Raw genomic sequence first — 12500 nt, forward strand, 5'->3', positions numbered from 1 at the left:
TCGAATGCCCTTGCGTTTCCTCTAGAATTTTATTGAATAGGTCAAAGGTAGCTGTAGTAATATTGTAGATGTGAGAAGAAGAGGCAGTATGAGATCCGGGGGGTCCTGGGTTCAAGACACGTTCTGACCACTTGTGGAATTTGTTCCAGATAGTCCCTGGTTCAACTTCTCAGCTGCACTTGTAAATACCAAACTGGTTTGCTCCTGTCAGTTGAAGTTAATAATAATATTTGTTTGTGTTGTGTTACAGGCTATGCTGGTTAGTTTTCTTCCTGTCATTGGTCCCACTCTTGGCCTTTGTCATATGTGTCTTCTTTACTCTCTTTATACTTTTGAATACAAATGGGTGAACATGGGTGAGTGCAGCATATATGGATGATATGATGTGAAAACATGCTTGCTGGTTATGAACAGCTCACCTCAAGATGAAGCCCCCTCATGGGGTGGGGTGAGGGGCATAGTGCCTGTTAATTAATGTTATGTTTGTAAACTACATTTACTCTTCTGCACCTAACACCAGTCTTGGAAAGTTACTCCAAAAAGTTGTGAAGCTATTTCACTACATTTTATTAAAAGATATTGCATTTTCCTCAACAAACCAACCCTGCCTACCCTTAGATCCACCAATTATATAGCAAACACCAAACTCTAGAGCAATAACTAGAACCCTGATCACTCGTTTTGTTCTTCAAGGTTGGACGGCACCTAAGCGCCTCTCATATGTGGAATCGAACTGGCCCTATTTTGTTGGTTTTGGTCTTCCTATGGCTGTTTTAACATCATTAGCGCCTTCCTTTATTATCAGGTCAGCGTTACTTTGTGCAACTTTACTTATGTGACTAAGAGTACTTTTTCTTAGAACTTTTTCAGTTGTTTTAGGGGATACAGCAGTTGTCAGTCACCCGCACCCCTCGACAACATTTTTTTCATATTTTGAAAGTAAAATTTAGGTGGACATCAATAAAATGTTTCCATGACAATAGTCCTGTTCTCTTGGTTGCAGTTGAATTCGTCATGGAAACATTTGACTGACGTCCACCTAAATTTTACTTTCGGAACATGAAAAAATGTTGTTGAGAGGCACGCGTGACTGATAACCACTGTAACTCTTCTTGATCTACAGCTATTGCTGACCAAGAAATTTGAATACATGGTTGTGTTAACGGCTTCTTGGGGACAAGTAACAACTTTTTCCTGTAATGGCGTACTTGCAGTTTTTTAGTATATTCACCGTGTGCTTTGACTTTCCATTTATTTGTTGTCTCTTCCAGTGGTTGTGTCTTTGCTATTCTGTTTCCTCTTTATATAATCAGTGGAAATGAGGCCAAAGTAGAAGAAACAAAGTAAGTTATTAACCTCTTATTATTCTTGCAAATAATTTAAACCCCATGAAATACGCAGTGCTCGACCTTAGCGGTAGTCCACTAGTCCTGGACTAGTGCAAAATGCTTGTGGACTAGTAGAAACTTAAAACCACTTGTCACAGGACCAGTAACTACTTTGTAATTACTTTTTGCAATGTCAAAAAAAAATACATTGGGTGAAACAAAATACACGTCTTGTAAATGTTGTTTCGATGCGTTCTTCGCAACGTTTCGATCGCGAAAACAGATAGTCTAATTTAATTGTAAAAAGATATGGCAAATAATATTGCCATGCTGCAATCAGGAAGGACTACCAGAGATTTACTCAGGACTAGTAAACTTTCAGTTCAAGTAGTCCCAGGGCAAGCGATCAGAAAATTTAAGGTCGAGCACTGACACCACGAGTCCTATGATTGGGATGTGGTTGCAAGTTGAAATGGAAGAATGGAAAAAAATACAAAGAAACTAATTTTTATCATACATGACTGTGACACGTTTGATACTTTCATGGCCATGTTGAAAAAAGTAAAAATTAAAATAAAACGTGTTGAAGGATATAGTAAATTATGTGGATACAAACACAATTATTGGCACCGGTAAGTACTGGCATAGGAACGGATCAAGCTCTCACTAAAACTGGTTCAAAATCAGTAAACAAAATTAAAAACAATTTTAACCCAATGGAGGTAAAATGAAATTCCTGTTTTCTAAGGGCCGATTTACACGGTACGATTTTTGTCGCATGCGACAATGGCTTACGACAGGCTCACGACATGATTTACGATTGTTGTGTACGTCAGGAAAATGTCGAAGCATTTTAAAACATGTTTTAAAACGCTGCGACAATCGTAAGTCATGTCTTAGGCCTGTCGTGAGCTTGTCGCATCCGACAAAAATCGCACCGTGTAAATCGGCCCTAAGATTCCGGTTGTTCTGAAAGAAACAGAAACCCGGAAATTTGTCTGTTATAAAGGCGAACCAGAGATTCACTCGTTTCGTTCTTTTTTATTTTCTAGTCAGGTACCTGTGCGAGTATTTTCAGTTGTAATCTGGTTAACAAACAAAGTTTTTACGAGGCGACCTGTTCCAATGAGGACCCAGGCTACAGGCCACGAATCTAGAGAAGAAACATGACCAGCACATGATCAGCACATGATCAGCAAAGGTCGTTGTTGAGGGAAGTCGGATGAATCACGTGACGTACTCACACTCCAATGCATTATGGCCTTGAAGTCACGTGCAACAGGGGACCAGACAACATAGCGTTTTTGTTCATTATTCTCTACAAACGAGGGAGGGGGGGTCTTAACTTCAGACTTTTAATTTGGAGATCCTTTTGCCGTAGAGTCAAAGAAAAACTGGATTTTTCATTTTGGTAAAAATCGTCGTTATTTCTAATTTTTGGAGTGTGAAGAAAATTTCACCAGTTATCTATGAAAAAAGTTTTGCGAAGAGTCTTTTTGCCGTTATGCGTTTTTTCCTGCTATCCTTAAATTTGTACAAGGCAGTTTTGCTTCAAATTTGATTTTCTTCGGTAATTTTTCACTACCGTAATATTTTACTGTAATGTATTTTTCTGTAAAAACAAATTATACTGTAATGATGGTGGAATAATTGTAAAAATATGCATCAAACACTTTAAATTTTGAATCGCTGTTTGATCAAAGAAATTTCTTTATGGCGGCTTTTAGTCCAACCCTAGGAGAGTTTCTTCGTCACCAGTCTTAACGCAGCCTTTGCAGAAGTTCCGGAAGCGACGTCAGTAGCTGTAACCTTTATCTCAGTTCCGCCGAAGTAGATGTTTAGCTCTATGTTACGGCGCAGGCCCTTTGTAACATCAGGGGTTATGATTTGAAAGCCTACATTCTCTGCAATCACACCGGGGTCGGTGACAAATTGCGTTTTTGTGTTGTGAGTACTGAAAAACCGCAAAGTCGCAGTGGTCTGTTCTGGGTGAACTGGAGAGAAGAAAAATGACCGCTTCTCTCCTATATTGACTTTTTCGTCTTCTTTCACCAAAATATCGAAAATGTCTTCACAATAAATGATGCCGCAAATTTCGGTTTTCTTTTCCTCTGGGTGCTTGCTGGCATCAAAAACTTCGTTGATGTCAATTCCATATGTCTTAGCCATGATTCGTGTTGTGAGTAGATCTGGAGACTGCGCAAACATGACGGCGCCTTTTATGATTGCCAGCTCGGCGTCACGTGGGGTCAATACTCTTTTATCCGGGAAAACTTGGGCGAAAGCCTTTCTCAAAGGAAGTGCTTGCGAAAAACCGCCAACCAGAAACATCGTGTTGACATCATTGTGACGAATCTGCCGGAGAAGTGATTTGATCGCGTCAATAGTCTTTTCCACAACGGGCTCGAAAAAGTGCCTGATTACTTCAAGGCTCAAACTCAAATAGCCATTGCTGACGGTAACTTCGTTGTTTTTGTAGCTAGTCAGAAGACGTTCATTGATATTCTCGTCGCTTCCAACATCTCGAGAGTAGGCATTTACAAAGTTGAAGGGCAAGACAATGCTAACTTCATCGCTGTCTACCCCCTGCTCTGCTCGCTTCTGGATTTCGAAGTCGTTCATGATTTTTTGCCAGTCGTTTGGAAAATCTCTTCGGAACTTGTTGATGAAGTCCTCGCTAAAGACGGTAAAGAGCATGCGCTGGAATTCCCTATCCACGTGCATGCCACCAATGTCTCCACCCGCTGGACAGTGGATCTCGTGAATCGTACCATCCTCTTGGATTTCATGTACAGTTATGTCTAACGTCCCACCTAAAGAGAGAGAGAGATTTTAACTCATTTAGTCAGAATAAAGCCAAATCCTCCCGCCCCCCCCCCCCCCTCCTCCCCTTCTCTTCTAACGGTCTGCTACCGTTTTGTCCCAAGAAATTGTAACTGGGGAAACGATCTCTTTCAGCTGCATCCAAACCAGGAAATCCACAGAGCATTAATTACCAGTTCTTCCAGGATGAAAATTTTGAAACAGTATTGGTTACCAACCAAAAAAAAACACAGTGACCCTCACTGCGACAGTGAATTCGGAGATCTAACTGTGATTCTTAGTTCTATGCAATTCCAGCACCTTTCAAATAGCCTGGCGGCCACTGGCTATGATTTGTTTTAGTGGTCTCATTGGTTCATCCGGGAATTGAGGCCGACCACATACTAAACAGAGATAAACCACAACACTTTCTCCTCAGTTATTTTGAGACGTTGAGGAAAGGAAAGGACCTTAATTTAAGTGTCTAATCTTGTAGCACTGGAGCACTAATTGGGGACACTGTAAATCATCGCAAATTAAATCAAATGTTGGTTTTTGAGGAGAGGGGAAAACCGGAGAACCCGGAGAAAAACCTCTCGGTGCAGAGAAGAGAAGCAACAAACTCAACCCACATATGACACCGAGTCTGGGAATCGAACCCGGGCCACCTTGGTGGGAGGCGAGTGCTCTCACCACTGCGCCATCGCTGCACCCCAAGTTAAACTTACAATCTCCCGCGCGGTTATCTCCTGCTAAAGCAAATGCAAATGAGCTAACCAGTTGACGGCCTGCAGAGATCGTTATTCTTGGAGCTGACTGAAAGAGTCGCTGCCTCAGAGGACGCTACTGATAAATCTTAATTTAAACAGTACGGCTGACCAATAATGACCATCAATTACTAAATACATTTGCGTACATCTGCCACAAAATCAAACATTTCATTTCACCAGGTACTTGTACGCTCAAATGGGAAGATGACAAACCTCCATTATCTATGACGATATACGAAGCGAGGCCTTCATTCACGAACTCGTCCCCACTCTCCCCAAGGAAGTCCTTCATTTGCAGCGTTCTACAGTAGAACGAGGCAGCTTCAGGTTCAAGAGCAATCAGAAGCTGATCCGGGTCATCAGGTGACGCCAATCCTGCCTGTAGAACGAACAAATAATACATGGTATTAGAGCGGTTTTCAATTGAGTGTCGAAAGTAATTGGCTAATTGCTTTGGTTTTGCATTACTTCACTCAGTGATTGGTTCAAAGTTCTCGCGCCATTTTTTCAACCAGTCAAAAGTGAAACCAAAACCAATCGTGGCTCGCGCATGCACATTTTCCCGCGTTTTGTGCCGGCTACATGTAATTACTTCGAGTTTTGATTGGTTAACTGGATTGTCTGCGTGCTTTTTGATAGGCCAAAGTAATTACTTTGGTTTTGGTTTTACGACACTCAATTGAAACTCGCTCTACTACAAACGTTCATACCAAAGACACAACAGGGCAGAACGTTTTTCCAAGAATCCCAACCGGACGGAGGCAAACAAGTTGGCTATTTACGGGCGCAGACGATACCACACGTACTCCACAGCTCTTAAATCCATTCTGTTTTATTTCCGGTGATATCATTGTTTGATGTTACTTTTTTAAACGACTCGGACCATGAGGGTGCGCGCGCACGATTGAACTTATTCTGAAATACATATTGAGCTATGAGCCTACACTCTTTCCATTATAGCACGATGCTGGCCGGAGGTTTAGCTCGTAGTGCCGTGGAGAGTTAGGCTTATATATCATTATTTGGCTTCTACCGGCCTACAACTTGTCCGATCCGGTGCGGTTCGCCTCGTGCGTCGGGGAGATAAGTTTTGTCACGCTACGGAAGCAGTCTGTCACGTCGATCGTGGAGCGGTGTCCCCCCCCCCCCCATCCTTTTACGCCAACATTGTCTCTTGCGTTTTGTTATTTTAGTGTGTCGTAACTATAAATACCCGCGGGAACTGCGACATTAAAATAACGGTTTGTAAGGAAATGATAGCGAAAACCTCTTTTAAAATTCTAATAGTATTGAAATTAGCATAGGGGTGGTTGCAACTAGTGATGCTCGCACTTTAAATATCAGGACAATTTAAGCAATTGTCTCATATAGACACCTGAAAAATTCAGGCGCCTTCAAAGGGATTCGAACTTTTGTGGTGCGGATGCCATAGGCCAGTTTCGTATTCTCACAGTTGGACTGGATCTAGCATGAAAGGGAAGCTAATGCGGGGGGGGGGGGGGGGGGAATAATTTGCACGTGAAAAGATTCTCCCGCATTTGCCTCCATTTCATGCTCGATCCAACCCAACCGTTTAGGAATACGAAACTGGCCTATTCGATACAATGCTCTACCAACTGAGCTATGAAGCCACACAGTTGGGAGCGGGTCAATTTGTTGGGGTGATGTCTTCCCGTGAAAGGACTGATGAAGATTATTGTTCTGGGCGAGCATCACTTCAATCTTTCGTCTATAACCCGCACTTAAAATAAACATTTCTTCCTTTCAGTTTACATTATTCTCTTCTTGAACAAATCCCATAATACACACCTCTTTAACCCCCCCCCCCCCAAATTTGCAGAGGCATTGTTTTTTATTTCTCTTGAGAAATAGGGCATTCCGAGTTCATGTCAGCCTCCCTTTCAAAGCGAGTTTAAGTTCGAAGGTTTTGTGATGGTAATTAATTATTTCTACTTTACAAAAATGACTGAAAACTAATTTTCATAAGAAAACCTCACACTTAGACTCGCTTTGAAGAGGCAGACATGAAATTCGGAAATGGCCTATTGCAAACAATGACTGGTAAAAGAGGTGTATTATGGGATTTGTGCAAGTAGAGAATATGGAAAATCGAACGCTCCTGGAGTGAAGCCGCAGCTCGGATGAAAAGAACACACTCGGCCCAAAATTTTGTACTTCACAATCGCCGATTTTTTTCCGTTTCACTTACTTTGTAGGCCGCTTCCCTCATGAATTCCTTAGCAGTGGGTTCCCAAATGGCCGGAACTGTAATGACCCACTGCACGTCAGTTGGTTGGTAAGTCCTACTTCCACGCTGACCACTGGTATTGACGTACTCCATCGCTTTGTCACCAAGATATGCTAAGCATACTGAAAACAAGTCTAGAGCTTTGACAACTGCTCCATTGGCGGCCATTAGGCTTGTGTCTTTAGAAAGATTCTAAAATGATCAATTAAAACATCAATAACCTGTTTTGTTTGACTTGCCCCGTCTAAAGACAAAACAAATGCTCTGTTACAAGCTACCCCTGGGAAAATGAGCCCATAATCCTCCTCCCGTTGTGTCCGCGGTCATTGCTATTTCTAGTCCGAGCGTCCTCGCTCCTCGCCCCAATCTCGCTGCGCTGTATGCTTTCGGAGCTCGACTATCCTGAAAGGAGCTGGTTAGAGTTTGCTCAGTCCGTCTAGCGAAATGTAATTAAAAAGTCTGACCGATTGAGCGAAAAAAGGGTTGCTCCAAAAAATTTCGCAAATTTCGCGAAGTGCTGCACTTAAGTTATTGAACTTGTGAGATTATGCACTACCCCTCAATACAGAACAAGAAAGCGCGAGTCATTCCCATTGAAATTTCGTGGAGTAACTCTCCCCTCTCCTCCTTTTCCGGAATGAATTTGATCTCATATCAACTTGACCTTTGGCTCTCAGGAATCAACAATGAAGGAAAACCTCTGGGTTCAGAGATTTCTTTACTGCAAAACAGTCGTTTTCTTACATTTTCGGAAGGCGCGAAGCGCCGTAAGCGTGTTCCTCGCGTGTGAAGCGCGCGAGCCTCGTAGGGCGTGTGAGGCGAGAACATTCTCCCTCGCCGTTTCTACACTCGCTCCAGACCTTTCGTTTGAATATTATTTTACCGTGTCGCTTGCGTTCGCAAAAAATACGACTGTTTTGCAGTCTAAGAGATTTCTTCCGGGCACCGTTTCCTGTAAGGGCCAGAGAACGTCCAATAGCAGGAAAAAATTGAGAAACTCAGAAATCACGAACAAAAATTCATTTTAACATCTATAGATCACGTATCCTTGAGATAATAGCATATTTACGCAAATTTAAAACGGAAACAAAAGAACAGCATGATTGGTGTTTTCCAGAAGTTCATACGACCTGAGAAAAAAATTTGACGTACGTCATTCAATTTTATTGTTAATGTTTGTTGTGCTTTCTTTACAACAGGCGTGAATGATAAATTTAATAAACCCTGCCATATTTCGCTGTTTCCATCTAATTTTTTTTGTCAAACAAATATCCCGTAAAATTTTAGGTATTCGGTTTCCACTTTAAAGTTTTTGTTGCCTGATTAAAGCTTCATTTCATTGTTTTTAAGTTAAAAATCGATCAGCTGTGAGACCCCTTCCGCTAACGTCAAAAACGGCTGCTCAAAGAGCTTTTAATTGAATGACCATCTCCGTGGACCATCTCTGAGTTAAAACCGTGCCACATTCAAATGGCTTCACTCTACTAGGTGCCCAAAAATTCTGTCAAATGGAATGGGAGAAAACTACAAAGCGATCGTCTTTAATAGACTCGCGCGAAAGAGTTCGGTTTAAACGCGTCTTACCTTTGTGTTATAAAGAATCAGTTTGAATCTTTCGAAGTAAATGAAATCTTTGTTGTCTCCTTTGGCGAGGGCCTTAGTGTACGTTTCCACAGCTGCGTGACCAAACTTACAAAAGCTACCATCGGGATTTAGCAAAACACAAGAAGGAGTCTTGTAGAAGCTAAATCCTTGGCCGCGACCCCAGCCGCGAAAAACCTGGATACTCGACTCTCCTATGACATTCGCCTCAGCGAAACCGAACCCAGAGTATGTGGTGCCAAAGTCAATTGCGACTACAATCTGCCGGTAATTCTGCTTGTCCATGCTTATATTTTTGCAGGAAGGACGTCGATGTTTTAAACTGCAATCGTCTTTAACATATCTCACTTCAATGCACTGTTATCAAATAGACGATCAGCTAGGCATGCAATTGGATCAGGGAGGTGTTAAACGGGGGTGTTTATCATCTGTCGTTCCCTAGTAGTGGGAAAGGTGGATAATATCAGTGTTACTCGTCTGTCATATAGTTCCCCCGCTGAGAAATGTTATAAATGTTATAAAGAATACTTTCGTTGACAAGGATATTTTCGAAAAACCTTCCACCTAGACCCTTCAATAGACCCAACTTAAAAAGCAGACTATCGAACTGTGACAAACAAAACATACTTAGAAGTCATTCCTGAAGAATTATCACAGGGTCTGCGTTCATAGTCTTCGTTATTCACATAACGACCCGTGGCTACCGCCCCCAACCCTCGATTTTTTTAGGGGGGGGGGGTGGGGGCGGCTATACACAGGCGAAAGAAATTCAAGCCCATACTACTAGTAATTTACCTGAAATTGCTCACCGGTCATTGTGAACAACTAATGTTTTTCGGTATTTGCTGTTGATATCTTACATTCTCTGCAACGGGTTGGGGCTTCGTTTCCCGGTTCTTTCATTCTTGGTCTTCTATCTGCGTGTTCCAGGTCTTTCTTTTCCACACACCCTTCCGAACAGTTAAGTTGAAAAGTCGGCTGACATATCAGACATTTCTCCGCCACATCCCCCTAGATCATCTGAGGTCAAACAATTTCAGACTAGGAAAAAATTTTGGCACATAGACCTCAAAGTTTTAAAATACTTTAGTTTAATATTCTTCTACCTCGAAATCGTAATTTTCTACCTTGAAATCCCAATTTTAAGCTTCCAAACGCCGATTCAAGTGTCAAGTCATCTAGCATTAGGATCACCCATCTACGTATTAAAATCCCGTCAGAATGTAAATGACAACATTGAATCTAAAATAATGGAGAACGATTACAATAGGATCCATTCCTGGCCGAGATTCATTATGAAATATAGATTTCCAGATCGAAACCAAGACGCCTTTTGGTCATGTTGGAAGAATTTAACTTTGAGAGATTTTAACTTTTACGTGGTTTTCATTAACAAAGGAAAGTGTGCAGTCTCTTCTTATTAAGGGTCGGAAGTCCGTTTCCCGGGGGGGAGGGGGGGGGTTACTCGATGTATCCCTGGTTGGGGAGGTGCGGCGCGGCCCCTCATACCCTCATACCCTGACAAATATCACTGATTTTCCAACCCATTTTAAGACAAAATTCCGATTTTTGATACCCCGTTTAAGACATTTAACCCACTTTAAGACAAAAATTGATAAATCGATACCCTGATTAAGACAAAAAATGATAAAGTGGATACCCTGTTCAAGACAAAAATCCCGAAAAACATACCCTGGCTGGCCGCACGCCCCCATTAAGCCCTTATAAGGGAGTACCCCCCCCCCCCCCACCCCCGGGGTCCGTTTACTCAATGCTGCCGATTGGCAGGGCTTCATTCATAACGGAGACATCCAAACCCGCACCAACGAACAGGAGAAGAGATTGCGTGACTAGAATATAACAATCTGTTAAACATATCAGTTCGTCGGAGGATACACATTGCTTGGCAAAGCAAAAGTTGTCCATATTTGAATGTTGCGCCATCTCCATGTACTTGCAAGGTATAAGCGAAAGTGGAGTTTAATTTTGTCAGAAAACTCCGGATACTACTATAAATGCCGTCACAGTAACTTGCTTTGATTCGAATCAACAACGCAGATAGCAACCAGACTGTACATCCATTCGGACATCGTGTGATTGGATCATGGACTCCGGTGAAAAAAACCCTGACTGTTCGGTCTCCATTCTAAACACTACTCTCGATTTTCATCTCCGCAGTAATTCACTTGGTGTCGGAGAATCTACCCCGTTTGGATAGGGTCTTGACAACAATCAAAGATCACTGTTGGAAAGGAGTGCCTCAACTCCTTACGGAACTAGTGAAACGAGCGCTGCGCCAGACTAACACCTGCACTGCAGTGACACCACTGTGGGTTGGGGAAAATTTCACAACCGTTAGATGCCTCCTTAAGCATAGCCTTTGTTAAGACCGAATGCGTGAAAAATGGACAAATACAGGGCGTTAAGTGACAAATGACACTCAGAAAATAGGAAAGTCAGTGGCCAAAAAATAGGAAAAGATAGGAATTCTCATCTCAAAATAGGAACAAAATAGGAAGTGTTCGTTGAGTTCTATCCTCTTAAGAGGGTCGCAACGGGGGGATAACTTTCACGGCTAACGGTTAGAAAATTTGCCTTTTCACGGATAACGGTTCTGTTTTTTCCCGTCACGGTTAACTTATATGAAAAACAAAGAAACGTCCCTCGTTGAAACTCTTTATGCTTTTTGGGGTTCTCTGTGTTAGTTAGTTGGGTGTTCATGATCGGATCCCCATACACGGGCCAATGATAGTTTTTTAAAATCTAATCTTCGCTAAGCAACCACTACAGAGACACCTGATTGGCCAGTTGTAACGACGACATGAAATTTTAAATATGCGAGGCGTTGGGAACGAGAACTTCAAATACCTTTGCGAAACTAAAAATAGATTTTAAAAACTATGATGGGGCATGGAGATCCGTTCTCTTACCTCACCTTCTCTTACTGGGGTTTATTTGGGACTTGTGTTATCTTGTCAGACAAGCTCAGCGGGACGGAATATCAAAGAGAAGAACAAAGGAGGTAAAACTGTGTCGAGTGCTCTGAAGTCTCTAAATAGTTCGAAATACTCCCTATAGACCGAATGAATAAATGGCGGCCAAAAAAATATTCTTTTGTTTATGTGCTAATCAGACTCACTAGCCTCGCTCTCAAGCAACATTTCTTTTGTATTTTGTCCATGCAAACGAGGCTAGTGAGGCCAGGAGTTCATTAAGAGGAGCCTCTATCTCCCATACTTGGCCTCGGAGTCAACCCTTTCCCGAGTAGATTTATTTATAGAACACCTCCCTTGGGAGATTCAGCACGCTCACTGTTGTAAAAGCCAATCTCCCTTGGGACATTCAGCACGCCCACTGTTGTAAAAGCCAATCAAAACAGAGCTATCTCAGCGTCAAGGGAATTATGATACTTTTCGCGGGAAAGACCTGTTTCTAAAAATACATTTACTCGGGAAAGGGTTGACTCAAGGAATTAGAGGAGATAGAGGCTCCTCTTGATGAGCTCCCGGTGAGGCTAATTAGCTCATAAACAAAAGAATATTTTTTTGGCCGCCATTTATGCATTCGGTCTATTCCACTTTTAAAAATTAAAAAAAATCACGATAAATGCTTTTAATTATTATTTTTTTTTTTAGGGTTAACGGTTATTTTTTTTGTCATTTTTACACCTAACAGTTAAAGTGCCCCTGTGATAAAAAAAAACACTTCCTTTTTTCCGTCAGATTTTGAAAGTGTGTTTGCTTAAGGTGG

General features: G+C 41.9%; 3 protein-coding genes across 3 annotated transcripts in view; 1 reads left to right on the forward strand and 2 right to left on the reverse strand.

Moving 5' to 3' along the window:
- The window catches only part of LOC137983286 (etoposide-induced protein 2.4 homolog), a 10784-nt gene extending 7786 nt beyond the window's left edge, over positions 1-2998 (forward strand). Inside the window, exons 7-10 of the mRNA XM_068830488.1 lie at positions 251-356; positions 694-805; positions 1272-1343; positions 2381-2998. Of these exons, the coding sequence (XP_068686589.1) occupies positions 251-356; positions 694-805; positions 1272-1343; positions 2381-2498 (408 nt within the window). The 3' untranslated portion in view covers positions 2499-2998. The remainder of the gene's footprint in view (positions 1-250; positions 357-693; positions 806-1271; positions 1344-2380) is intronic.
- A 64-nt stretch (positions 2999-3062) lies between these two features.
- On the reverse strand, positions 3063-9137 carry LOC137983284 (heat shock 70 kDa protein 12A-like). Its single transcript, XM_068830487.1, has 4 exons — positions 8733-9137; positions 7110-7340; positions 5114-5279; positions 3063-4141 (listed from the first exon to the last, which is right to left on the reverse strand). The coding sequence occupies exons 1-4, from the start codon at positions 9033-9035 to the stop codon at positions 3063-3065; spliced, it is 1779 nt and encodes a 592-aa protein (XP_068686588.1). The 5' UTR covers positions 9036-9137.
- Positions 9138-12390: 3253 nt separating this feature from the next.
- LOC137983267 (uncharacterized) overlaps positions 12391-12500 on the reverse strand; it is a 2982-nt gene continuing 2872 nt past the window's right edge. The window contains exon 2 of the mRNA XM_068830465.1: positions 12391-12500. This exon is cut by the window's right edge and continues 2198 nt beyond it. The gene's annotated coding sequence lies outside the window, so the exon portion shown is untranslated.

This window comes from Montipora foliosa, chromosome 13 (genome assembly GCF_036669935.1).
Source record: "Montipora foliosa isolate CH-2021 chromosome 13, ASM3666993v2, whole genome shotgun sequence".
Lineage (NCBI taxonomy): Eukaryota > Metazoa > Cnidaria > Anthozoa > Scleractinia > Acroporidae > Montipora > Montipora foliosa.

Bases quoted from the DNA above. Each gene is read 5' to 3' on its own strand.
- LOC137983284 (XM_068830487.1), bottom strand. From the start codon at position 9,035: ATGGACAAGCAGAATTACCGGCAGATTGTAGTCGCAATTGACTTTGGC. The intron at 7,341-8,732 runs GTAAGACGCGTT...TGATCATTTTAG, and splicing joins TGATTCTTTATAACACAAAG to AATCTTTCTAAAGACACAAG. The intron at 5,280-7,109 runs GTAAGTGAAACG...TTCGTTCTACAG, and splicing joins TGAGGGAAGCGGCCTACAAA to GCAGGATTGGCGTCACCTGA.